Raw genomic sequence first — 27109 nt, 5'->3', positions numbered from 1 at the left:
TCTGTCTCACTCTCTCTACCTCTCCCTCACTTGTGCTTTCTCTCTCTCAAAAATAAATAAACATTAAAAAAATTTTTTCAAATAGCAAAATCTTTATTTTTAAATTGTTAATCTGTGGTCTTTTTCTGTTGCAACTAGACTTAGCACACTACTGACATAATTTGTTTTCAAGTCTTATTCTTGCTTTGTTTGAAGAAAAACACAATCCAAGAGAACATCTGACAAATTTCAAAGGAACATAAAAATACATGTAGGAGTGGAATTTAAGAATTTTATGGTGAGAAATCATTAACAACCTGAATTACAGACCCCTGGGTATGGTATTTTAGGTACGTTAGGCATCATTAATATTTTAAATGTATAAAGCCACTAAAATCCATATTCCATTTTTTTTCTCAAGTTGCTGTGTTTCTGGAATATAATCAAGCATACAGCAAAAAATGACCAAGTTTTTAAAAAGAGTTTTCAAATGTATATCTACCACAAATGTCACAAAGACTTCACAAATGACCTGAATTATAACTAAATCACCTCAAATATCAAATATTCTAACACACCCTAAAAGGTAAACTATTCAAGCTTCCCTTTACTTTCCTTTACAAACTCTAATGAAAACAGAAGGTAGGCCAACAAATCACTTCAAGTTCCCTTTTAGCTCTTATCTATATGCACATATAATATGTAATCAAAATACAGATATACTCTAAAGTAATATAAACATTTAGACACAACTCAAGACTACTTGGCACTTGCAATTAGATTCTATTCTGGGTAAATATATCTATGTCACGAAAAAAAATTTTTTTTAATGTTTTTAAATTTATTTTTGAGAGAGACAGTGCATGAGCAGGGGAGGGGCAAAGAGAGAGAGAGAGACATGGAGTCTGAAGGAGGCTCCAGGCTCACAGCTGCTATCACAGAGCCCAACGCTCTGTGTATGCTAGATACACATCATTACACATTTGTCAAAACCCATAATGGGGACAACGGGGAACGCCTGGCTGGCTCAGTTCGAAGAGCATGCAACTCTTGATCTGGGGGTCCAGAGTTCAAGCCCCATGCTGGGCATAGAGCTTACTTAAACATGCATGAACAAACTCATAATAGAATGTATAATACCAAGAGTGAACTCTAATATAAACTATGGTGTCTGGGTGATTATGGTATGTTAGTGTAAGTTCATCAATTGGAATAAATATACCACTCAGAGGTGGGATATTGAGAATAGGGAGGCTATGCATGTGTAAGAGTAGAAAATATATGGGCACTCTGCACTTTCTGCTTGACTTTGCAGTAAACTTAAAACTATTCTAAATACCAAATCTATTTACATTTTTAAAAGTAATAGTAATGTGTTTTAATGATCCCAGTTACCACGAAAAAAGTAAATGCATGTTTTCATATCAAGAGACACACATGGTCAAGAGAAAAATTTCCATTGTTTTATTTTTATTTATTTATTTATTTTAGTATTTATAACATAAAGCTTTAATGAAAATGACACATCTGGAAGGTGTATATCCTCTCCTATAGCATGCCTATGACATAATAACAAGTTGACAAGGGTATTATTTCACCTGAGTATAATATTAACTCAGAATCCTTTTTTTTTTAAATAGTTTATTGTCAAATTGGTTTCCATATACCACCCAGTGCTCTTCCCCACAAGTGCCCTCCACCATCACCACCACCTCTTTTCCCCCTCCCCCTTCCCCTTCAACTCTCAGTTCCCATTGTTTTATTTTTTAAAGAGAGCAGGGAAAGGGTGCCCAGCTGGCTCACTCAGTCAGTAGAACTTAGGATTCTTGGTTTCCAGGTTGTGAGTTTGAGTCCCACATTGGATGTAGAGATTATTTTAAAAAATTAATATCCTTAAAAATGGGGAGGAGGGGAGCAGGAGACTGAGTTGTTTCCCAGGAGCTGACACTGTTATCTACCTCTAGCAAAGTCAAAAGAGCAAGCCAGCACTACAGCTTAAAAACATGTCTAGTTCTTGTTATGTTTACTGCTTATTCCCTCTGTGCAAAAAACAAAAAAATTTAAATTTGGTAGACTTCAGAATGAGAGCATCACACAGGTTTAAATATGTCAAACTCATTAGCTAAAAGATTCTGATGGCTATTAACTTCCCAGGGAGAAATGTATACACAAATAGTAAGCATAAAGATTAATATCCTCCTCAAACCTACAGTATCAAAACAACTTATTATGGAGACAAAATGTCTGCTGTGTGTTATGAACTGTGCGTATCCTCCCAAAATTCATACGTTGAAGCCCTAACCTCCAATGTGATGGTATCTGAGGATGGGGTTAGATGAGGACATAAGGGTGGGACCCTCGTCATGGAATTAGTGCCTTTATAAGAGACACTAGAGAGTTTCCCCTCCCTCCTTGTCTAAGTGCACAAAGAAGAGGTTATACATGCAGGGTCAGATGGCAGTTGCCTGCAAGTCAAAAGAACCTACCTAACTGGCACTTGATCTTAGACTTCCCGCCTTCAGAGCCATGAGAAATAAATCTCTTTTGCTTAAACCCCCAATCTATGGAACTGTGTTATGGCAGCCCAAGAAGACTAAGACATAGAGGAAACTAAATGCATATCTACTGGCTTGTCCCAATTACAGCCTAATTCAAACCACTGAGTCTTCAGGCCCAGGACTTCCAGATTTATACCCACTAATTTTTTAACTCAATTTGTTACACAATGGATGCAAATTCACAATAGGGCAGGAAATAAGTAAAAGGTACTAGAGCAATCAAAAATTCACTATTTTGTACTGTGAACATCAACTTCACAATTCAGGATCAACCTCTCATCTTGTGGATTGTATCAGTTGCTTTCTTTTTGCTGCAGTCATGTAACCATTTTGTTGTTTACTGAAAATCTGGGCTGAGTAAGTAGCAATAGGATGTGGTGAAATGTAAACTGATTTTGATCCTTCTAAGCAACTTTAATGATGCAAATGAAGCTTCACTGACGCAAACATGGCAGATCAGGTGTTCTGGAATGGTGATGTGAGTCATATAAAAGGGCAGGTGTGTACCAAGAATTAAGTTTTAGGCAGAGAAACATTGGTGGCCAAGAGAAGCTAAAGTGAAATGTGTTTGCATTTTTCTCTGCATTTACTTTGCTAAGTAAACCAGGAATTTAATCTTATAATGAGTAAGGGTAGGTGGGTCATGTGGTCTACTCACAAATAAGTAAATCTACCACAAACACTAGAGAACTACATCAATGGATGGCTACACTGAAGTAGTTCATGCTTTAGACTACTTAAATTTTCTTTCTAAATATAAATCTGATTTTATGTCACTTATCCAATCACAACCTTTCACTGGCTCCTTGCTGATGAAGTTTTGTGGTGATGATGGGATGGTCCTAAGTCAACAGTCAAGAAAGAATTGTTGAAGACGTCTTTGGCACAAAAAGGTGATTTTATTAAAACACAGGGACAGGACCTGTGGGCAGGAAGAGCTGCACTGGGGTCGTGATGGGTAACTCATTATATTCTCTCAGGTTGGAAGGGGGTCAGGGACACAGTAAGTCTCTAAGGCATTTTGGAAGCAAGGTTGCCAGGACCTGAAGGGGCAAGCTGTTGCTAGGGAAATGCCATTTATTACTGTTAAATAAAACCTCTGTCATGAGACCCTTCAGATGTGTATCAGAGAGCCATAAGCTTGGAGTATGATTGCCAGCATATATCTTGGGGCAGCTGAAATAAAGGAAGTAGATTTACAGGATCCTTGAGGTTGGGATAATTTTAAGCCAAGGTTCTCTTTTGCCCCCAGCGAAGTGTCATCCTTGAGTCAGCTGAGATCCCAGAGGGAAGTCATTCTGCGTGTTTCAAGGACTTGTCAATGGACTATAGGCAGTAAGGGAATTTAATTTTTCATTTGCCTTCGTTTCCAATATCACCATGTAAGCACTTTAACCCCTTTCCTTTGTTCTTGTGTAGCCAGGAGTGTCTGAGAAATATCACACATACTCCACCTGAGAGACGGAGGGGTGCGGTCAGCCTTTTTTTGCCCTAAGCTTGTCCCACGCTCCTTCATCACTTGCTACCGACAGAATAAAGTCCAAATGCATTAGCAGAGCATTCTTGACAATCAGGTCCCCTTTATCATACTGTATTTCACAAGTCTGAGAGTAAACTTGCCAGTCCTTGAACTCAACACACATTTCCATACTTACAGGTCTTAATGTAGTTCTCTACACCAACAATCCCTTATTCGGCTTGTGGCAAGGTTACCTTCTAGACCAAACTTAAAGTAGACCAAACAAATGGTGTTACATTCTAATAATCGAAACTAATTACAACTCACTGATTCTGCTTCATATTTTGCTTTTAATTCTTATCATTTACATACCTGTTAACCTACTCCAGTAAACTACAGGCTCCAAGTGAAATACATACCTTCTTACTAATTTTATATTCCCCCCCAGACTGAGCACAATACTTTGCACATAGTTTAATGAATATAAAAATAAGTGAAAGACTGCATACATATTTCACCATGTAATTAAAATCTATCATTCACCTAGACAGAAAAAAATTAATTTATAGGCCTAACCTGATGGAGTACTAAAAGGGTTTACAATTTAATAACAAACTTTGACATATATTCTACAAAAAGTGATGCTTTCTGTTTTCAAGTCCACTAATCAAGCCAGCTTTCAAATCTTAATATTCTTAATGCCCAAAAGAGCAGCCTAGTATCTGCTTCAGCAAAATCTCTTGAGGCCATATATCCTGAAAGCAATTTGCTACCTTCCATTTTACCCAAGTCTAATTACAGAACACCACATTAGGATTATATTAAATTACATTGTTATTCAACAAAAAGATCTACGGTTTTAGCCACTCCAGAACAAATTTACATACTAACCCAGTAATCATGCAAAGCAAAGTCAATGGTGATTCTATGAATTTGATTCTTAATTGTTTTCCTCAAAACAGATGTCTATCCCTATCTTAACCTTCTCTTACATAGGTAATATGCAATCATTGGCTAGATGTGTATAAAGGGTCTTTTAAAATAATTATAATTAATAGCATCTCTGAATTATTCCACATTCTAATTAAATTCAAGTTTCCTAAAATTCTAAAAGGAACTAAACCACAAGGACTTTTATAAGATAATAGCCACAAAGTTATATAAATAAGGTAGAAACAGAATCTATAAAACCAAACAGAATTTAATGGGACACCTGGCTAGCTCAATCGGTAGAGCATTCAACTCTTGATCTTGAGGTTGTAAGTTCGAGCTCCACACTGGATTGTAAACATTACTTAAAAACAAAATATTTTTTTAAAAAAACTGAAAATTTAAGGTTCTGTTTTCAGGGCAAATTCTTAGAATGCTTCCTACATTGGGCCAGATTCCTCCAAAACAAAACCCCATATCAATTTTAAATGCCAAAAGTCACCAAGCTTTCTAGTATCATAATACAAATTATAAACCAAGATCTGGTCATTTTCTGTATTAAAAGAGCTATAAACCTAATTATTATCTTCTATATTTCTTCTTATACAATGTTATTACAGTAAAAAGATAACAAATATTCAAGCCCAAAATGCTCTATAAAACCCATCACAAGAAAAAAATTAAAAGTTAAATAAGGGCTCAAAAAACTAAATTTCAGGGCATCTGGATGGCTCAGCCCCACATCAGGCTCTGCACTGATGGTATGGAGACTGCCTGGGATTCTGTCTCTCCTTCTTTATGCTCTTCCCCCACTTGTGCTCTGTCTCTCAAAATCAATATATTTTTTAAAAACCTACATTTCCAGTTTGTAACTATGTAACTAAGAAAACATAGTAAATTAATAAAAGAAATAAAAGAAACAGTAGCATTGCCAATTTTGGACTGCTTCTTAGAGATCAAAATGAAAAAACCATGCAAAACAAGAAAAGTAAATGAAATTAATCAATCACCCTTCCTGCCCAAAATAATATTTGTTGGTTAGACTAATTCTTAGAAACAATGACCAACAGGATGTATTTATAGGACACTTTGATACTTCTGTAAATAACTAAACTCAAGAATTTAACACATTTTAAGTGATTACAAATGTTTACCTCCCAGGAATATAACTGAAGAAAGAAAATATATATTTGAGTAAACCCAGGATTTTTTTCTAGTAAAACTCTTATAGGATTCCCTATATACTCACTGGAAAACCAAAATGATGTGGATCTGTTAAGTGGCTATTTATGCCAGAGGAAAAACACTGATGTTCTAGATACTTCTAAATTACTCTCTTTAGTAATAGAAGCTCACTGTTACTAACTAGCTTTCATTCTATCAAGTTATTTTTATCCAATAATCTACTGATCATCTGTGTTCTTTTAGTTTTGGGTAGGACTTCTATCTCAGTCAGCAACGGAAAAAAAAACCATTAAGAAGAACAATGAATGTTTCCTCCTAATGAACACTCCAAGCAATACATTAGCCTTTCTTTAATTTCATGGAGAAAGAATTTAGCTTTTTCTCAAAGAACATTCTGTGGCTAGCTCAAAGACGTAAGTGTGGGAAAGTCTCCAGAAGCAATTACAAAATAAAAAAATACCCCCTCTTCCCTTCCTCTGCAGTACCATTGACAGACCATAAACCTTTCTCTGGGGAAAGAGCATATGATTAGTATCCAATTCAAGTTCATAAATTAACACTTATGTAAAAAAAAAAAATTACTGGGGCGCCTGGATGACTCAATCAGTTCAGTATTCAACTCCTGAATTCAGCTCAGGTCATGATCCCCGAGTTGTGAAATAGAGCACCACGTGTATCCAGCTTAAGATTCTTTCTTTCTCCCTCCCTCCCTCCCTCTCTCTCTCCCTCTCCCTCTCTCTCTCTCTCTCTCTCTCTCTCTCCCCCCCCACCCACGCCCTTCTCCTCTTCTTGTGCTTGCTCTCAAATTAAAAAAAAAAATCACTGTTTAAGAAACCAAATTGTTTAGAGGTCATCTCTTATAACCAGAGCCCCACTACCACCTTAAATTCATAGGTCTGCAATAAGAGAGGCAGTCCTGAGCCTGTAGAAATTTAAATACTTAACAATTAAGAAAAATAAGAATGAGACGGGGCACCTGGATGGCTCAGTCAGTTAAGCGTCTGGCTTCGGCTCAGGTCATGATCTCATAGTAGGTGGGTTCGAGCCTCGCATCAGGCTCTGTGCTGACAACTAGCTCAGAGCCTGGAGCCTGCTTCAGATTCTGTGTCTTCCTCTCTCTCTGACTCCCCGCTCACACTGTCTCTCTCTGTCTCTCAAAAATAAATAAAAAAACATTAAAAAAAATTTAAGAAAAATAAGAATGAGAGAAAACACAAAAATGCCACACTAGCTGTGGCCATAGTTAATAAAGGCCATTAAAGAACTATTGGACAGGCTATAAAACGTAGAAAAAAGAGAAAGGTATAAAACTTAAGAAGAAGAAGAATGATTTAATTATTTGCAGCCTCAAAGCACAACATGTCTCAGGTATACAGGAGTTTAGAAGAAATACCACTCAGGGCATGGTTCCTATCTCCAATCTATTTGTAAGGACAAAACAGAGCCCAAAAAACTATATAAAAACTTCTCAAGGGCCACCTGGGTGGTTCAGTTGGTTAAGCATCTACCCTTGATTTCAGCTCAGGTCACACAATCTTACTGTCATGAGATTAAGCCTTGCATTGGGCTCTGTGCAGAGCTTGGACCTGCTTAAGATTTTCTCTCTCTCTCTTCCTCTCTTGCTCTCCCTCTCTCTCTGCCCCTCTCCAACACATGCTCACGTGTGCTTGCTCTTTCAAAATCAATAAACAAAACATTTTTAAAATTAAAAATAAATAATAAATTTTTTTAATTGTCAAATCAACCTGCAAGTAGATTAAACATGGCTCTCATACAATGGAATACTATTCAGCCTTTAAAAAGAAAGACATTGGGGCACCTGGGTGGCTCAGTAGGTTAAGTGGCCAACCTCAGCTCAGGTCACGATCTTGCGGTCCAAGAGTTCAAGCCCTGCATCAGGCTCTGTGCTGACAGCTCAGAGCCTGGAGCCTGCTTCTGATTCTGTGTCTCCTTCTCTCTCTGATCTCTGATCGTCCCCCACTCATGCTCTGTGTGTCTCTCTCTCAAAAATAAATAACGTTAAAAAATTTTTAATAAAATAAATAAAAAGAAAGACATTTTGGGGTGCATGCCTGGCTCAATTGATACAACATGTGCACCTGATCTAAAGGGTGTTACGTTTGAGTCCCACACTAAGTGTAGAGATTACTTAGAAATAAAATCTAAAAAAAAACTAAAAATAAGATAAAATCTGTGAAAAACAAAAAGGACATTCAGGGCACCTGGCTTAGTTGGTTGAACATGCAACTCTGATCTTGGGATTTTAAGTTCAAGTCCCACAGTTGTGTAGAGATTACTTAAATACAAAATCTTTTTTAAAAAGAAGGAAATTTCACAATATGCAATATCACGAACGAACCTTAAGGACAATATGCTAAGTGAAAATAAGCCAGTCACAGAAAAATTAACACTGCATGATTCCCCTTACAGAAGGCGTCTAAAATAGTCAAATTCATGGAATCAAAGTATCAGAGTGGTGGTATACAAGTTGGGGAAAGGGAAAAATGGCAAATTACTAATCAATAGCCATAAAAGTTTCAATTAAGCAAGATGAATGAGCTCTAGAGATCTGCTGTACAACATTGCACCTACAGGCAGCAATACTATACTTAAATTTTTTTCTATAAAGGGCCAGACAGTAACCATCCGGTCTCTGATGCAACTATTTAACTCTGCCCTTATAGAGCAGAAGCAACCATGTATCTTATTATAAGCCATTAAAATTTGAAATTCATGTGTTTTTTAGGTCACAAGAAATTCTATTAACTATTTAAAAATGTAAAAAAAAAAAAAGAAACAAACAAACAAAAACAGCTCACTGACTGTACACAAACAGGCAGGGGCCAGATTTAGCCTGTGGATCAGTTTGCTTACCCCTGCTCTACAGCAATAAGAATGATATACAACTATATGCAATAATGCTGACTCTCATAAGCATAACATTGAGTGAAAGAAGACAGACACAAGAATATGTACTGTAAGACTACATTTATATAAGACTTACCAACAGGTAAAATTAATCTGTGGTATTAGAAGTTAGTAAAGTGAGGAGAAGCTAGTGATTAGCAAAGAGCTTAAGGGGGTTCCAGGATGCTGGTAGCACTTGGTTTCTTGATGTGGCTGCTCGTTACATGCATACATTCAGTTTGGGAAAATTCATTAAGCTGCACACATGTAATTTGTGTATATTTCTGTATATACGCTATATCCAATAACAATTTTTAAAAATAAAATTAAAGTGTTCTCTCTATAGAGAACTAGCTAAAATCCCAGAAATGATACAAAGACTTTAGAGACAGATAATTAAAATGAATCTAAAGGAAAGTAAATTAGATGTATGATATATGAGTGGGAAAGGAACCCTCAGTGTGGAATTCTGAATAATAAAATGAAGTCACTTTATATTTGTATATCAAGTAATTTATTTTATACTAAGCAAATCTTGATGATTAAAAATAAAATACTAGATTTGTTCTGAACATCAAATTTAAATAAAATATATTAACATTTATCACCTTGATTCTAAGTAAAGTTTTTTTAATGTTTTTATTTCTTTTTTTTTTAATTTTTTTTTAATGCTTTATTTATTTTTGATACAGAAGAGACAGAACATGAGAGGGGGAGGGGCAGAGAGAGAAGGAGACACAGAACCGGAAGCAGGCTCCAGGCTCTGAGCTAGCTGCCAGCACAGAGCCTGACGTGGGGCTCGAACCCATGAACGTGAGATCTGACCTGAGCCGAAGTCAGAGGCTTAACCGACTGAGCCACCCAGGCGCCCCTGTTTTTATTTCTTTTTGAAGACAGATCACAAGTAGGGGAGGGGCAGAGAGAGAGTGAGACACAGAACCTGAAGCAGGCTCCAGGCTCTGAGCTGTCAGTGCAGAGTCTAACGTGGGCCTTAAACCCATAAACAGTGAGATCATGACCTCAGCCAAAGTTGGATGCTTAACCGACTGAGCTACCCAGGGACCCCATAACTAAAGTTTTCTGTCAAACCAAACACAGTAATGATATAAAACAGATTATCCCAGGTAAATGTTTGTCATTCATTTTTTTTAAGTTTTATTTATTTATTTGGATGGAGCGAGTGATGGAGGAGCAGAGAAGAGAGGGCGAGGGCGAGGGCGAGGGCGAGGGCGAGACAGAGAGAGAGAGAGAGAGAGAGAGAGAGAGAGAATCCCAAGCAGGCCTCACATTGTCAGCCCAGACCCTGATATGGGGTTCAAATTCAGGAACCCATAAGATCATGAATAGAGCCAAAACCAAGAGCAACTCAGCCACCCAGGCACCTGTCTTCCATTGGTTTTAAGGAATCAAAAACAATATCAGAAGTAAAGGGAAAGAAGTATGTAAAAACGAATCAATACATTTTCTGCCATCATTCCTTTATGCACATATTCTTGTTTCCTATCAGGATACTCCTACCCTCCTTCAATGACCAGTCTAAGAGATAAGAAAGTTATCTGTTTGATTCACTGATGTTTCTGATGCCAGGCATAGGACCTGGCATGTAGGTGCTCAATAAGTGTTAATTTGAATAAGTGAATGTATTTTAAATAAATGTTAAATGGTTTGATAACTTCTCAAGTAACGTACCCTCAGAAAACAAAATGGAAATAAGGATTTCATAAATGGTACCATGATCAGATGTCATAACAGAATAATATACAGAATAATCTTTCAGAGCCATTTCCAGACTGGCATACAAAAACACTAAAAGTTAATCACACATATGGGGCTCCTGGGTGGCTCAGTGCTTAAGCATCTGACTTTGGCTCAGATCATGATCTTTAAGTCTGGGAGTTTGAGCCCCACATCAGGCTCTGTGCTGACAGCTCAGAGGCTGGAGCCTGCCCCACATGCTGTGTCTTCCTCGCTCTCTGACCCTGCCCTGCTCCCACAAGCGCACACTCTCTCTCTTGCTCTCCCTCAAAAATAGGTATTAAAAAAAATTTTAAGTTAACCATACATAAAGCACACATAACACAACCCATACCAAAATTTCTTTAATTTAGTATAACATGGCATTTTTAAAGGAATTAGTTGAAACAAATAATGAAGTCAAATTAATAAAAATTGCGTTCTTTAAAAAATTACATTAAGACAAAGCCAAAAATTAAAGGTGTTTTATTAGGACAAAAAAAAATGCTTTCTCATATTTCTATAATTTAAAATAAGGATCCGGGCGCCTGGGTGGCTCAGTCAGGTAAGCGGCCAACTTCAGCTCAGATCATGATCTCACAGTTCATGGGTTCAAGCCCCGCATCAGGCTCTGTCTTGACCGGTTGCTCAGAGCCTGAAGCCTGCTTCTGATTCTGTACCTCCCTCTCTCTCTGACCATCCCCCGCTCACCCTCTGTGTTTCTCTCTCCCAAAAATAAATAAATGTTAAAAAAAAATTAATAAAATAAAATAAGGATCCACTTCACCTTTATATATTTCTTATGGCATTAACCAAATAATACAGGATTCTTTAAGAAAGGGACTGTGATACTCACCTTTGTGTACAGAGCCAGGTATACAGAACATTAGGGGCTCAGTAAATATTAGGCAGATAAATCAAACACAGAAGTTCTCTTTAAAATCTCTCTATCCGGGAATTCCTTCAACCCATCAAGTTTGCAGACCCAGAATGGTTTGAGAGGAAGAAAATCAAAAACAGATCTTCAATTAATTTTTTTTAAGTTTTGGGTTTTTTTTTAAGTAATCTCTACACTCAACATGGGATTCAAATTCACAATGTGAGATCAAGAGTTGCATGTTCCTCCGTCTGAGTCAGCCAAATTTATAGAACACCTCCTACGAGTCACTTGATTTCTTTTTTTTAAATAAGCTCCATGCCCAAAGTGGGGCCTGAACTCACAACCCCAAAATCACAAGTCGCATGCTCTACAAACTAAGCCAGCCAGACACCCTTCATAGCATTCATCTGAGCCCATTAAAATAAATCCCAGCTGGTAATCTGCAATTGCTGCTTTACCATATGATGTCCAGTGACACAGAAAAAAGTAACATCTTACTAAACAGTGGTTTCCCAATCCTTCAGAGAAGTAGAACTGCATTTCACAAGTTATAATCTAAATTCATAAAAGTATTCAATGAAACTAGCAACCTTTAGTTACAAAAAACTAGGAGATGGTAGCAAAAGGAATGTGTTCATAGAGCTTTAAATTTTCCAGAGAATGGTATTTCTGAATTCAAAATATAAAACAAAATATTGACACTCCTTTTTGGATAAGAAATTCTTATTGCTGAGTAGCCAACCTTGTTTTCTTAACTGGAACAATTCAAGAGAAAAAATATTTGAAACATGATGTTGCTTCCAGCAATGTTAGCAAGCCAATATTCTACTGCCGCCTAGCACAGAAAAGCAGAACTACTACTGCTTACGGTTGAAACAATGATGAAGACAAAGACAAATGAATCCTGAAAACCTATCAGAATAAGTCAATATTTTCAGTCTCTTCTATCCAGGTCTCTTAATCTACACATTTCAAGACCAAATATTTTGCATTCTTATTTATAATCAAGTTGATTTATTATTTAGTATTTGCTGTCTGAACTGTTTAAAGGTGAAGCTCATTCTTACACTGAAGTGTCAAAAAGATGCTGCTTTACACATTGTTCAACTGTAAAGACAGATCAATAATGTATTAAAAAGTATCTTATACAGTAAAATCTTTCTACATTATATAATAAATGCAGAAACTCTATTTGAAACACAAGAAAGCTCAAAATTTTAAAGGATTCTGAAATTTTTTTCAATTAAAATAAAACGATCTGAAAAAAATTTAATAAAAATAAAAAGCATTCTGGCTTTTTTAGGGCATCTGGCTAGCACAGGCGGTTAAATGTCCAACTCCTGATTTCAGCTCATGTCTTGATCTCACAGTTTGTGAGATTGAGCCCCACGTCAGGGCTCTGTGCTAATAGCTCAGAGTCTATTTGGGATTCTCTCTCCCTCTCTCTCTGCCCCTACCTTGCTCACACTTACTACCTCTCTCACACAAAATAAATAAATACGGTTTTTTTTTTTTAAGTATCCTAGGTTTTTTTTCCCCACAAGAATGAGGTACAAGATACATTCCACAAGATAAATTTCAAAACAGAAGCTGAGAGGTGCTCAGGTCATGATCTCATGATCTCATGGTTTGTGAGTTTGTCCCCCTGCATCATCAGGCTCTGTGCTGACATGGAGCCCGCCTAGGACATTCTCTCTCTCTCTCTCTCTCTCAGGATAGTCTCCCTGTCTCTCTCTCTCTCTCTCTCTCTCTCTCTCTCTCTCTCTCTCTCTCTTTCTCTCTCTCTCTGCAGCTCCTCTATATACTCTCTCTCTCAAAACAAACAAACTTAAAAAAAATAAAACCAGAAGCTGAAATACCATTCTTTGATGATAAAAAAAAATTATCAGGGTACCTGGGTGGCTTAGTCAGTTAAGTGACCAACTTCAGCTCAGGTTATGATCTCACAGTCTGTGAGTTCAAGCCCTACATCAGGCTCACTGTTGTCACCACAGAACCCACTTTGGATTCTGTGTACCCCTCTCTCTCTGTCCCTCTCCTGCTCATGCATTCTCTCTCAAAACTAAACATTTTTTAAAAATTATCACTGAGCAGTCAACTCAAGTCATTTTATAAACAATACCAAATGAACTTTTAAGCTACGGATTTTACCAAAAAAAAAAAAAGCTTTTACTATAAAATACTTTCCACAAAAATTTCCAGGTTATCTGGAAACTAGGGTTAAATTGTGCTTTTAAAATTATATAAACAGGGTACCTGGGTGGCTCAGTCGGTTAAGCATCTGACTTCAGCTCAGGTCATGATCTCACAGCTTATGAGTTCAAGCCCTGCGTCGGGCTCTGTGCTGACAACTCAGTGCCTGGAGTCTGCTTTGGAATTTGTGACTCCCTCTCTCTCTCTGCCCCTCCCCTGCTCGTGCTCTGTCTCTCTGTCTCTCAAAAATAAACATTATTAAAAAATTAAAATAATATAAACAAATATTAAAAATCAAAAATACACACCACAGTTTGAAAAACATTAAACAACTGGAATATTAAAAAGATTAAGTAGGGTATCCCTCTGCCAGAAGTTAACATCTTCTACTTATATCAGACCCTAAAACATCTCAGCAATACAATGTTCATTAAAAGCCTCTGAAAAAAAGCTTTCACTAGTGCTGTGTACAAGTGTACCAAATTCCTAATACTGAAAAATCCCATACAAAAATCACTCATGATAATTTTTCTTTTTTGAGAGAGAACGTGCAAGCAGGGGAGGGGGACAGAGGGGGACAGAGAGAATCTTAAGCAGGCCCCACACTCAGCAAGGACCCTGACCCAGGGCTTAATCCCACAACCCTAGACCTGAGCCAAAATCAAGAGTCAACACTCAACAGACTGAGCCACTCAGGTACCCCATAAATTTTTTTTTAATTCAAATGAAGAAAATTATGTGTTGTATGCTCCCCCTTGTGTTTAAAAAAAGAGAAAAGATTATTAGTGATGGAATTCAGGGCATGCTACCCAAAAATACAGCTGGCATACAGATTGTTTGAAAATGAAGTAGTTGGAGAAAAGGCAGAGGAGGGTCACTCTGACCTTCTCCCTCACTCCCTTTTCCTGAAACAGGTCAGAAAATTGACATGTGAGAGGTGCCCTCTCTACAGCCAGAAGGAGCATCCTCATCTCCAAAAACAAAGAGACGCCAAGAAGAACCCTACAAACAGGCCTAGCTGTTTCTCCCAGTTTACTACAATTACCTCACACTCCCCTGCTCCTCTCGTGACTGTCCCCTCTTCACCAAACCCAGCATAAAATACTCAGGTCTAACTCTTTCTTTGGATCTTCATTTCCTTATGAAAGCTCCTGTGTCACGCAAAACTTATATGAAATAAATTTGTATGTTTTTCTCCTGTTAATCTGTCTTTGTCAGTTTAATTTTCAGACATGGCCAGGTCCCTAAGAGGATCAAGAAAAAACTTTTTCTCCCATATATTGACTAAACATAGTAGTATACTATCCATGTCAAAAAAAATTCCTGGAAATTAAAAACATGATCAAGTGAAAATTTCAATTAAAATGCTAAAAGATACAGTTTAGGAAATTGATCAAAAAGTAGAAGAAAAAACAAAGAAATGGAAAAGAGAAAGTTAAAAGAAAAATTATGAATTCAGTCTAGAAAGCTTAACATTTGAAATCAGAGTGCTAAAAAGAGAATAGAGAAAAAAAGAGGGGAAAAAAAATCATCAAAGTAGGAATACGACTTTTCCCAGAAGTAAAGGTCATGAGTCTCCAAATACAAAAGGTCCACAGAGGCCAAAATGATGAAATAAAAGAAAACCACAAACCAAGGACACTTAAGGAAATAAAGGATAAAAAGAAAATCTCAAAAGCTTACAGAGAAGAAGGTCACAACTTCAAAACTGTGAGTCAATTTCACAACCTAGAAATGCATTTTCAACCACACTAGCAATTAAGTATGAGACTAGAATAAAAATAGTCTTTTAAGATTAAAAAAAAAGTTGACCTCTCATATACCTTTTCTTAAGGAACTACGTGAGAACATGCTCCAAGATCTGAGAAGAGACAGAAAAAGCAAGCTGAGCCCAGCAAGAAGATGGAGCTACTCTAAGTGTGCATATTGGACTGTTCGGGTAATGTTCTGACAGCGAATGTGGCCTTAAAGACCAAGTCAAGAATCTTAAAATAAGGTGCCAAAGCAGTCCAAACCTCATTTAGTAAAGATACCATGATTGTAGTCAACCATATTCATGAGAAACCCCGGACCTTGGGACCTGAGGTAAATTACTTTTGCGCTGTTTCTGTCCTGTCCTTTTAGTTCATTGTATCTAATAAGTAGACCTTTCCCAGCTTTTCTTTCTCTGTTCATGTTGTAGCGTGGATTTGAACCACTCTAAACTGCCTACTACCAGCATCAGTTGGCACACTCTGGCTGCTGTTTCAAAAGATAACCACTGGCTTAATGTCTATATTTTTCAGGAATTATGTATTCCACAAGAGCAGAGATTGTATCTGTGATGTTTATTGCTGTATGCTGTATCCCAAACACAGGGCATGGCACGTACTAAGATGCTTAATAATAGTTGTGGTATAAGTAAATGCACAACAACATTAATAGTGGTTATGTCACCACATGGCATTATGTTTTTTACACATCTCACATTTCTAAACTTTCTTTAATAAGGCTAAATAATGTATATAATAAAATTAGTAAAGGAAAACACACAGGTAGCTCAATATTTATAAAACAAAAAAGTCAAATCCAGCATTCTTCAGGTGATACGCCTGAATTACATGATATACAAATCCTCTATTACCACAGGTCCTTTCTTTCCAGTCAATCTAATTCTCAAACTACAAATTCTTATGGCTTCAAGAAGAGAAACAGAACCAGGGATTTAAAATAGAAATATTTAAGGTAAGACAAAACAGAAATATTTTTATAGTTTTTTACTATTATAAATCTTTTTTAAGTTTATTTGTTTATTTTTAGTAACCTCTGTACCCAACATGGGGCTCGAACTCACAACCTAAAGACCAAGAATCACATGCTCTTCCAACTGAGCCAGCCAGGTATCCCTTAAATATTTCATGTTTTTAAGTAACCTCTACACCCAACATGGGGCTCAAACTTATAACCCTGGGATCAAAAGTCACATGCTCTTCTAACTAAACCAGCCAAGTGCCCCTTAAATCTTTTTGTTTTTAATTTTTTTTTATGTTTTCATTTATTATTGAGACAGAGAGAAACAGAGCATGAGTGGGAGAGGGGCAGACAGAGAGGGAGACACAGAATCTGAAGCAGGCTCCAGGCTGTGAGCTGTCAGCACAGAGCTTGATGCAGGGCTCAAACTCACAAACCAGGAGATCATAAACTGAGCTGAAGTCGGCCGCTTAACCAACTGAGCCACCCAGGCACCCCTTAAGTCTTAATATTATATTATTGATAAGTTACTTTCCTACATAAGTTTAAACCAGTTTCCATGTTGATAGTTTTTACTTGATTTGCAGATCTATAACATTACATTTTGTATTATTTTATATTAATAAACACATAAATTTAACATAATCTGAATATTTTTAAAAATCCAAATTCAAATTCTATGTCTTATGAAGAACAGACACTTAGTCCCACGGAAACATTAAGGCTCATTTCTTATTTACCACAGATCTCATGAACCTAAAGAACAAGAAGTGAAATTCCCCAAGAAGACAGGACACCAAATAGTCCCTATTTCCAGCTTTCAGATTTTTTATCAAGTAAACAACTTCTAAGCATAATTTATATAGTATATTGTTTCAGGGCACATGGGTGGCTCAGTCAATTAAGCATCTGACTTCAGCTGGGGTCATGATCTCGTGGTTCATGAGTTTGAGTCCCATGTCACTCTTTGTGGTGACAGCTCAGAGCCTGGAGAATGCTTCAGATTCTGCATCTCCCTCCCTCTCTCTCTGCCCCTTCCCTCTTCGCACTCTGTCTCTCAAAAATAAACATTAAAAAAATATTTTTATATAGTATATTGTTTCCAAATATTAAATAAGAGTTTAAAGGGTGCCTGAGTGGCTCAGTTGGTTAAGTATCCAACTCCGGCTCTCAACTCAGGTCTTGACCTCAGGGTCATGATTTCAAGCCTCATCTTAAGTCCCACACTAGACATGGAGTCTACTTAAAAATTTTTTAAAATTAAACAAAATAGGGGCGCCTGGGTGGCTTAGTTGGTTGAGCATCCAGCTTCAGCTCAGGTAATGATCTTGCGGTTTGTGGGTTCAAGCCCCGCATCAGGGTCTGTGCTGACAGATAGCTCAGAGCCTGGAGCCTGTCTTCAGATTCTGTGTCTCCCTCTCTCTCTCTCTTTCTGACCCTCCCCTGCTCAAGATGTCTCTCTCTTTCTCTCAAAAGTAAATAAAACAATAAAAAAATTTTTTAACTTAAAAAAAATAATAAGTTAAAAAAAACAGGAGTTTAAGAATAGATGTTGAGACAGGAGTCAGCACATTTTTTTCTGTAAAGGTTCAGATAGTAAATATTTTAGGTTTTGAAGGCCACATCTCTGTCACAACCGCTAAATTGTTGTTGTTAATAATATAAACTGCTACAGACAAAAAGTAAACAAATAAGGATATGACTATGCTCCAATAAAACTTTATAAAAATGGCAGCGGGGTCACCTGGCTAGCTCCGTTGGTAGAACTCTTGATCTCAGGTTGTGGGTTCGAGCCCAGTATTGGGTGTAAAGATTACTTAAAAATAAAATTTTGAGCTTGGGTGGCTCAATCAGTTAAACATCCAACTCTGGATTTTTTTTAATTTTTTTTTACACTTATTTATTTTTGAGAGACAGAGCATGAACAGGGGAAGAGCAGAGAGAGAAAGAGACACAGAATCTGAAGACAGGCTCCAGGCTCTGAGCTAGCAGTCAGCACAGAGCCTGATGCGGGGCTCAAACCCATGAACTATGAGATCATGACCTGAGCTGAAGATGGACGATCAACCAAGTGAGCCACCCAGACACCCCCCAACTCTGGAATTTAGCATAGGTCATGTTCTCACAGTTATGGGCTCAAGCCCCACTTTGGGCTCCAGGCTGGCAGTGCAGAGCCTGCTTGGGCTTCTCTCTCCCTCTCTCTGCCCCTCCCATGCTCTCCCTCTTAAAATAAATAAATAAACTTTAAAAAATAAAAATAATTAAATAAATTTAAAAAATAAAAATGACAGCAGGCCAGATTCATCCCATGGGCCATTGTTTGCTGACCCCTGGCTTAGACTATTATACCTTCCTGTTCTCTCCACATAGAAATTGTGTAGGTTTCTCTGAGGCTTATCCTCCTAACCACAATCTGCATATTTAAGTATTGTCCACTCATTCACTTATCCTACAGATTTTTACTCCCACATGCTAGAAACAGGATTAAAAGTAATAATAAAAAAGGTAAAAATAATGAAGTCCTGCCCTCTTACTGCTTTAATTCCAATAGGGAAGTCAACAAATAAACAAGCTAATAAGTACAAATTTCAAGTAGTACTGAGTAAGAAGAAAAGTAAAGTAGGATAAAAACAGTACAGGAGGAAAGGTGAGACTCTTTGGATAAGCCACAGAAAAGCAGTTTTAAGTAGAGAATGAATGAAGCAAATGAACAATCCATAGAACTATCTGGCAGAAGATTATTGTAGGCATACAGAGGAACAACCGCGAAGGCCCTGAAGAGTCAGCACTTAACATGTTTACATAAATACAAGAAGGTTAGTGTAGCTGGAAAGGAGAAAATGTGATCAAAGAAAGAGATAGGGAGAGACCACAAAGACTTATGGACAACAGTAAAAGGACTGGATTTTATTGTAAGTTTGATAAGAAGCCATGAATGTGGAATGGTTGAAAACCAAAGACCAAAGAAATACAATATGTGTTTTAAAAGGATCAGTGGTCTATTACATCTCAATAAACCTTGTTTATCTGAAACAATAAACCTTGGCAGCTGTCCCTGGTTGCTGTACTGAGAACAGACTACAGGGGCTAAGAGTGGAACAGGAAGATCAATCCATAAGCTGTTGCTTGCATTTCAAGACTTCTAAAATAGGATCTAAACAGGTGTGCCTAGCTGGCTCAATCAATAGAGCATGTTAACTAACTCTTGATCTCACGACTGTAAGTTCAAAGCCCAGGTTGGGCATAGAGCCTACTTAAAAAAAATAAAAAGAAAAAAGAAAAAAGTTCTAAACATACTTTTAAATTCAAATCATACAAGAAAAGAGAAATGGATTAGTTAACTTTTTTTTAACGTTTACTTATTATTGAGAGAGCAAGAGAGAGTGAGAGCGAGTGAGTGAGCGAGCATGAGCAGGGGAAGGCATACAGAGAGGGAAACACAGAATCCAAAGCAGACTCCAGGCTCTGAGCTGTCAACAGAGCCTGTAATGTGGGGCTCGAACTCACGAACCACAAGATCATGACTTGAGCCAAAGGCAGATGCTTAACCGACTGAGCCACCCAGGCACCCCATGATAAGTTAACTTTTGACTATAACTTGACTTTTGTAGTATAGGAGTGTTTTTTGTTTGGATGGAGCTAGAGAGCATAATGCTAAGCAAAATAAGTCAGGCAGAGAAAGACAAACACCATATGATTTCACTCCTATGTGGAATTTAACAAAACAAATGAGTGAAAAAAGAGACAGAGAAAGAGAGAGAGAGGAACCAAGAAACAGACTCTTAACTATAAAGAACAAACTGATGGTTACCAGAAGGGAAGCAGGTGAGGGAATGCATAAAATAGGTGATGGGGATTAAGGAGTGCCCTTGTCAAGACGAGCACTGGGTAATGTATGGAATTGCTGAATCACTATACTGCACACCTGAAACTAATATGTGACACTGAATATTAACCACATTGGAATTAAAATAAAATTTTAATAATTTTTTTTGTTTAACATGAAATTTCAGCGAGGGAACATAAAATTATCACCAACAGGGCAGTCGTGAATACAGAACATAAGTATACAAAAAGTGATCTAGCTTCAGTAAAGTAAGATATTTCTCTAGAATTCCATTAAACTACAAGGAGCATCCCTGCAAGGTTAACAGTAGAAACAAGAATAGAAAATATGCAAATGCATATCTAGAAGAAGTTGAAATTATAAATATACACCCAAAATAGGCTAAAATGGCAGAGTATTTATATACAATGTCATCTCCCTAATTAAACACACCCCTCGATTCACTGGTTTCACTCTCCGCAGGAGCAGCTAGAGCAAATGAATGGCCAGCTTCATATATCTACAAGCAGAAGGAAGATTTGCCCTTTTGTGAGCAATAGGTAATACTCAAGAGGATCCATGTCCCAGCCAAGTAATGTAGGAAAGCTCCTTCCAAGTGAAAAAAAGAAATCAGTACAAATGCCAACAATCAGTGCATTACATCTGGGCACACAATATGAAGGTTAAAGGGAAAGACTGCAGCTCAGGAGATCTGAAACAATGAATGCAGGCAGCTGGCGATACCTAACACGTATACCCACTGCCTATTCCCTGCTGGGAGTTATCCTTTCCTTTCTTTCCTCCTACCCCTGTTGTCCCTCTTCATTTTCACTTTCTTCACAGAACTTAATTCTCTATAGGTGACTGAAAGGTATGGTCACCAAATAAGAGGAGATACTACTCACTTTTATCCTCAATTTGTTTCTCTTTGCTTAGACTCCTGCATTTTTTCAGTATTTTCCTTTCTGCTCTTCTAGCCTGCGTGTTTGAGACTCTACGGAGTCTCAAAGACAAAAGAAAAAATGTTTTGACTTCTACTGTCATCAGTATGTAAAAATGTATACCCTGCCCATTTTATACTCATTAGAATGGCTAGTATCAAAAGAACAAAACGAAACAAAAAACAAAAAAAAACAAACTATCAAGTGTTGGCAAGGATATAAAGAAATTGAAAATCAGAACTCTTATGTACTGTTATGTGAAATGGTCCAGCCACTGTGAAAAAGAGAATGGCAGTTCCTCTCAAAAAATTACAAATAGAATTACCATATGATCCAGCAATTCCACCTCCTGGTATATCTCCCTAAGAATTGAAAGCAGGGTCTCAAAGAAATATCTGCGCTCCTATGTTCACAGCAGCATAATCCACAATAGCTAAAATATGGAAGCACCCAAAGTGTCCAATGACATGAATGGATAAAGCAGTGTGCTATACACACACAACGGAATATTATTCAGCCTTTAAAAGGAAGGAAATTCTGACATATGCAACAACATGAACCTTGATGACATTATGCTACGCAAAATAAGTCAGCCACAAAAAAAAAAAACACTGTATAATTCTATTTACACAGGATATTTAGAGTAGTCAAAATCATAGAAATAGAGAGTAGAATGATGGTTGCCAGAGACTTGTCGGAGGTGGGTAGTTATGCGGAGTTATTGTTTAATAGGTATAGATTTCCAGTTTTACAAGATGAGAAGAGTTATATAGATGGTGGCGATGGATGCACATTATAAATGTATTTAACACCACTAAACTGTACACTTTAAAATGATTAAGATTATAAATTTTATAAGTATTTTACCACAGTGGGGAAAAAAATAATGCCTTGTTTAAGAGCAGGAATTGAGATTAGTAGAAATAAAAGGTTGCTTCATTTTTTTCTTGGCTCCTCCACCAGTACTCCATACTGGCTACCACTGTGCTATCATCAGACTGGACTATTTACCATTTCTTGAACCTGCTTCTACAGTCTCCTATCTCACTCCTGCTATTTTCTTAACCTAGAATGCCCTATGTGGCTCCTCATCATTTCAGGTTCAAATATCCTACACTTTCTTCAAGAACAGCAAAAATGGGGCACCTGGGTGGCTCAGTTGGTTGAGCATCCGGCTTCAGCTCAGGTCATGATCTCACGGTTTGGGGGTTCAAGCCCCGTGTCAGGCTCTGTGCTGACCGCTGGCTCAGAGCCAGGAGCCTGTCTTCAGATCCTGTAACTCCTTCTCTCTCTGACCCTCCCCTGCTCACGCTGTCTCTCTCTCTCTCTCAAAAATAAATAAAAAACATTTTTAAAAACTTAAAAGAAAACAGAGAATAGCAAAAATGACATCCTCAAGAAACTGGTCTCAAAGAACTAATACCTCTTTCTGTCTACAGTAGTTTACTCGGCCCCCTATTTCCAAATACTATAGTATCCCTGAATCATGATTGTTTGTGTATGTTCTCTTTTATTGCAGAAGGACATGTTCAAAGCCTTTTGTTTAAAAATCTTGTTTGCAGGATGCCTGGACGGTTCAGTTGGTTAAGCGTCCCACTCTTGATTTCGGCTCAAGTCATATGGTTCGTGAGACAGAACCCCACATCAGGCTTTGTGCTGACAATGCAGAGCCTGCTTGGGATTCTCTCTCTACCTCTCTCTCTGCCCCTCCCCCACTTGTGCTCGCTTGCTCGCTCTCTCTCTCTCTCTCTCTCAAAACAAATAATCATTTAACAAAATAAATAATAAAAATAGAAATCTTGTTTGCTTTTTATGTTTTCTTAAGAATTAGAGAGAGGTTTAAACCTCAGTGTTGTTTAAGAAAGTAAATGAATATTGGAACTAGGTATTATCTAGTCTCGGTCCTAAGTCAAACAATCAAATGCTTTTTCCCTGGCATCTCAATCCAGAGGCTGTGTTGCAAAGCACAGGCAAATCCTCTGTTCTACTCCCTACGCCAAGTGATCCACGCTAGCTCTTCAGCCCAGAATTACTCAGAAAACTGAAGTATCCCATCCTCAGACAGAGGATTGGAAGGAGAAATAGCAATACCTGGATATTATTCAGCAATATATTTAAATGAAAACAAGGAAGAGAGTTTTTAGGCAATGTCTTCTCTGGGTATCCTCCAATTTTTATCTCATAATCAAATGAAAGAATCAAAATATTGTCCATCTAGAGAGTAGTGGCTCCCAATGTTTGGAGTTCCAGAGACACTGGCTGCACACCTGCTCTTCTTACTTCTTAGCCTGCAGTCTGTCATCCTCATTCCCCCTACAAGCCTAGCAAACACCTCAGAAACCCACATAAGTCAAATTCTCTAGGAAACCTTTTCCGACCACTCACGAATAAGATTTGATAGAAACAGAAGACATTCATTAGTGTTTATGTTATCAACTAAAATTACTCAGAATAGGGGTGGGTGTCTGGCTGGCTTAGTCGGTAGAGCATGCAACCCTTAAGCTCAAAGTTTGTGAATTCAAGCCCCACATTGGGTGTAGAGATGACTTAAAAATAAAATCTTTAGGGCACCTGGGTGGCCCAGTTGATAAAGCATCAGACTTCCACTCAGGTCATGATCTCACAATTTGTGGGTTTGAGCCCTGCATCAGGCTTTGTGCTGGCAGCTCAGAGCCCGGAGCCTGCTTCCGATTGTCCCCCTCTCTCTCTGCCCCTCCCCTGCTGGCACTCTGTCTCACTGTCTCTCAACAATAAATACATGTTTTGAAAAATAATAATAATAGGGACACCTGGGTGGCTCAGTTGGTTAAGCAACCAACTCTTTTCGGCTCAGGTTATGATATCACAGTTTGTAGGTTCAAGCACTGCTTTGGGCTCTGCGCTGATGGTGCAAAGCCTGCTTGGGATTCTGCCTCTCCTCTCTCTGCCCAGTCCCTGCTCTCTATCTAAAAATAAATAAACATTAAAAAAATTAATTAAAAATTTAAAAAACTAAAACTAAAATAAAATCTTTAAAAAAAATAAAATATGGGGAGCCTAGCTGGCTTAGTCTACTGCGCATACAACTTCAGTTCAGGTCATGATCTCGCGGTTCTCGAATTCCAGCCCCACATCACGCTCTGTGCTGACAGCTCCGAGCCTAGAGCCTGCTTCAGATTCCATCTCCCTCTCTCTCTGCCCCTCCCCCACTCAAACTCTGTCTCTCACTCTCAAAAATAAATAAGCATTCAAAAAAAAATTTTTTTAGGGGCGCCTGGGTGGCTCAGTCGGTTAAGCATCTGGCTTCGGCTCAGGTCATGATCTCACCGTTTGTGGGTTCAAGCCCCGCATCAGGCTCTGTGCTGACAGCAAGCTCAGAGCCTGGAACCTGTCTTCAGAGTCTGTGTCTCCCTCTCTCTCTGACCCTCCCCTGCTCGCGCTCTCTCTGCCTCTCAAAAATAAATTAAAAACATTTAAATTTTTTTATTTTTTTAAGAAATCCGGGTAATACAAATTGATATGTGCTTTCAGTGTAAAATACATTTAGTATTTCAAAGAGTTGGTGAAAAAAATACCATATTAACATTTTGTATGTCGATTACACAAAAAGATACTTTGTATATACTGGGCTAAATGAAATAAAATCAATTTCATCAGTTTCTTTTTACTTTTTTAATGTGGCTTTTAGAAATTTTTAAATTATATATTTAGCTCTGATTACATTTCTATAGGACACGTTGACTTATACTTTGATTTCAAGCTGATAAACGTGCTCTCTTAGCCATACAGTACACTACTTCCCAGGGGTTCACTCCAACTAATCCACCCCTATCCCAGCATATAGTGGCTCACTTAAACATTCTCCACTTCCACAACCTGGGGAAGCTGATTTAGTAGTTAACTTTTCATTTTAATACGGGGCGCACAGATAGATATGCCGAGGCAACTCGAAATTGCTTCCCACACAACAACAGAGAAAAAGTTGAGGAAAAAACCCCAGAGTCCTCTCCAGTGCGTGTTGGTCAATATTGCTGCGAGGCTGGGAGCTTGAGCAGAAAAGGGTCACCCCTAAGAAAGTGAGAAGAGGCGAAGGGGCAAGCGCCTCAGATCTGAAAAAACATAACGTAGAGCCCACGGAGTGGAGGCGTCAGAAGGAAAGCCTTTTCAGCTTCTGGGGAACCAATCTGAGGACGGTGGGGAAGGAACTGGGCTCCGTGGCCGCGACTGCAGGGAGGACCGGTACCTTAAGAATCCCTCTCATCTTGGCCAGAAAGGGGCGGAACTCCTCGAGCGACACCTCTGGATACAGCTGGCTCCGCAGCAGCTCTTCTGTGATGCCCTGATGCCCGTGGAAAGTTTCCTGGGCCAGGCCGCTGAGCAGCCCGCTCAGAGGTTTGGAACCCTCAAGCTCGCCCGCCATGGTCAGCTGGGGGCCCCGCCCCCGCCCCTCAACAGCTGAGCACAGCCTCACTACGGCACGCGGGATGGGCCGAAATGGCCCGGGCAAAAGAGCGCGGAACAAATGAGGGCGAAATTCCACCAGCGGTCGGTATTGGTAGCTTACCAGATTTGCTCTGCAAAAATCTCTCGCCTTGAGCTGCCACCACGGAGCTATCCATTCAGTTCTGAAAGAATCACTTTACTCCGCCGATTCCCTTCATTACTCCAAGGCCTACTGAAAGGAAAGATCACCTGAGATGGGGAACTATTCAATGAACTAAGGTGGTAGTTTAACTTTCAAATGGCTGCATCTCATCCAGGCCTTGCCAATCCCTATCTGAACAGGCTCTATAACTCAGATGTAATCTCTGCCTGATCATTACCTGTCCACCTTTTGGCCAAGAAAAGTTAACTAACGCCTAATAATATAATGTATTTTCTAGGTTTGTTACTTGCCTTTATATATGTGTGTGTGTCTTGTCTTTCTAGCTAGATCAGCAGCTTGATCCAATGCTTTTTATAATAAATATTCTGTTAACGCCTTTACAATCCTGAAATGAAATGCATAGATTATATAACTTTCTACCCATATAATTTCAAAAACTCAATATATTAGTCACACATGAAAAGGAATGAGGAAAAAAAGAGAAAGAGAGAGAAAGAAAAGGAATGAGGTACTGAGACATGCTATAACATGCATGAATCTTAAAAATATGTTAAGTGAGGGGTGCCTGGGTGATTCAGTCACTTGAGCACCCCGAACCTTGATTTCAGCTCAGGTCATGATCCCAGGTTTGTTGCATTGAGCCCCCAAGTCTGTCATCATGTTGAGCATAGTGCCTGCTTAAGATTCTCTCCTTTCCTCCCCCCTCCTCTCTCCGTCCCTCTCTCTCTCCCTCTCTCCCTCTCCCCCTTCCCTGCTTGTTCTCTCTCACTCTCTAAAATTAATTAATTAATTAATTTTTAAAAAGAATTGCCTAAGCAAGGCAACAGCAAAAGAAAAAAACCTGAAGCCCTAGCTCAAATGAAAAACACAAACACCTAAGACAGCCTTTCCAGGAAACAGGGTTCCTTTTCATTATGACCAAATAGATTTCCATTCTAAGTTCCATTAAGTAACTGGTCATTTTTCTTACACTACTCCTTTTATGGTTCACAGGCTGTTTGATCTTAGACCAGAAATAGATGTTTTTGTAAGGTTTTCCCATCTCTGAAAATGTTAAAATAAGAAATGTGAACTGAAATAATGGGCAAACATAAGGGCCCCAAAGTTTCGTGATAAACTCTTCCTGTTCTCTGTCTCTACTCTACCTTTTCAAATTCTACTTTAATTACCATTCGCTCTCTAATCAGCCAGCCACTCAGCAG

The 27109-nt window shown here is 38.3% G+C and overlaps 1 protein-coding gene across 2 annotated transcripts in view; it reads right to left on the bottom strand.

Moving 5' to 3' along the window:
• COMMD1 (copper metabolism domain containing 1) overlaps positions 1 to 25761 on the bottom strand; it is a 186939-nt gene extending 161178 nt beyond the window's left edge. The window contains exon 1 of one of the 2 annotated variants that reach the window (XM_029937449.1): positions 25545 to 25761. In XM_029937449.1, the coding sequence (XP_029793309.1) occupies positions 25545 to 25721 (177 nt within the window). In that variant the 5' untranslated portion in view covers positions 25722 to 25761. The remainder of the gene's footprint in view (positions 1 to 25544) is intronic. The other variant, XM_029937448.1, reaches the window with a different exon arrangement.
• Between the last annotated feature and the right edge of the window lie 1348 nt (positions 25762 to 27109).

Source organism: Suricata suricatta, chromosome 4 (assembly GCF_006229205.1).
Source record: "Suricata suricatta isolate VVHF042 chromosome 4, meerkat_22Aug2017_6uvM2_HiC, whole genome shotgun sequence".
Classification (NCBI taxonomy): domain Eukaryota; kingdom Metazoa; phylum Chordata; class Mammalia; order Carnivora; family Herpestidae; genus Suricata; species Suricata suricatta.
Note: the sequence above shows the minus strand (reverse complement) of the source record. Positions and strands in the feature narration are given on the sequence as shown.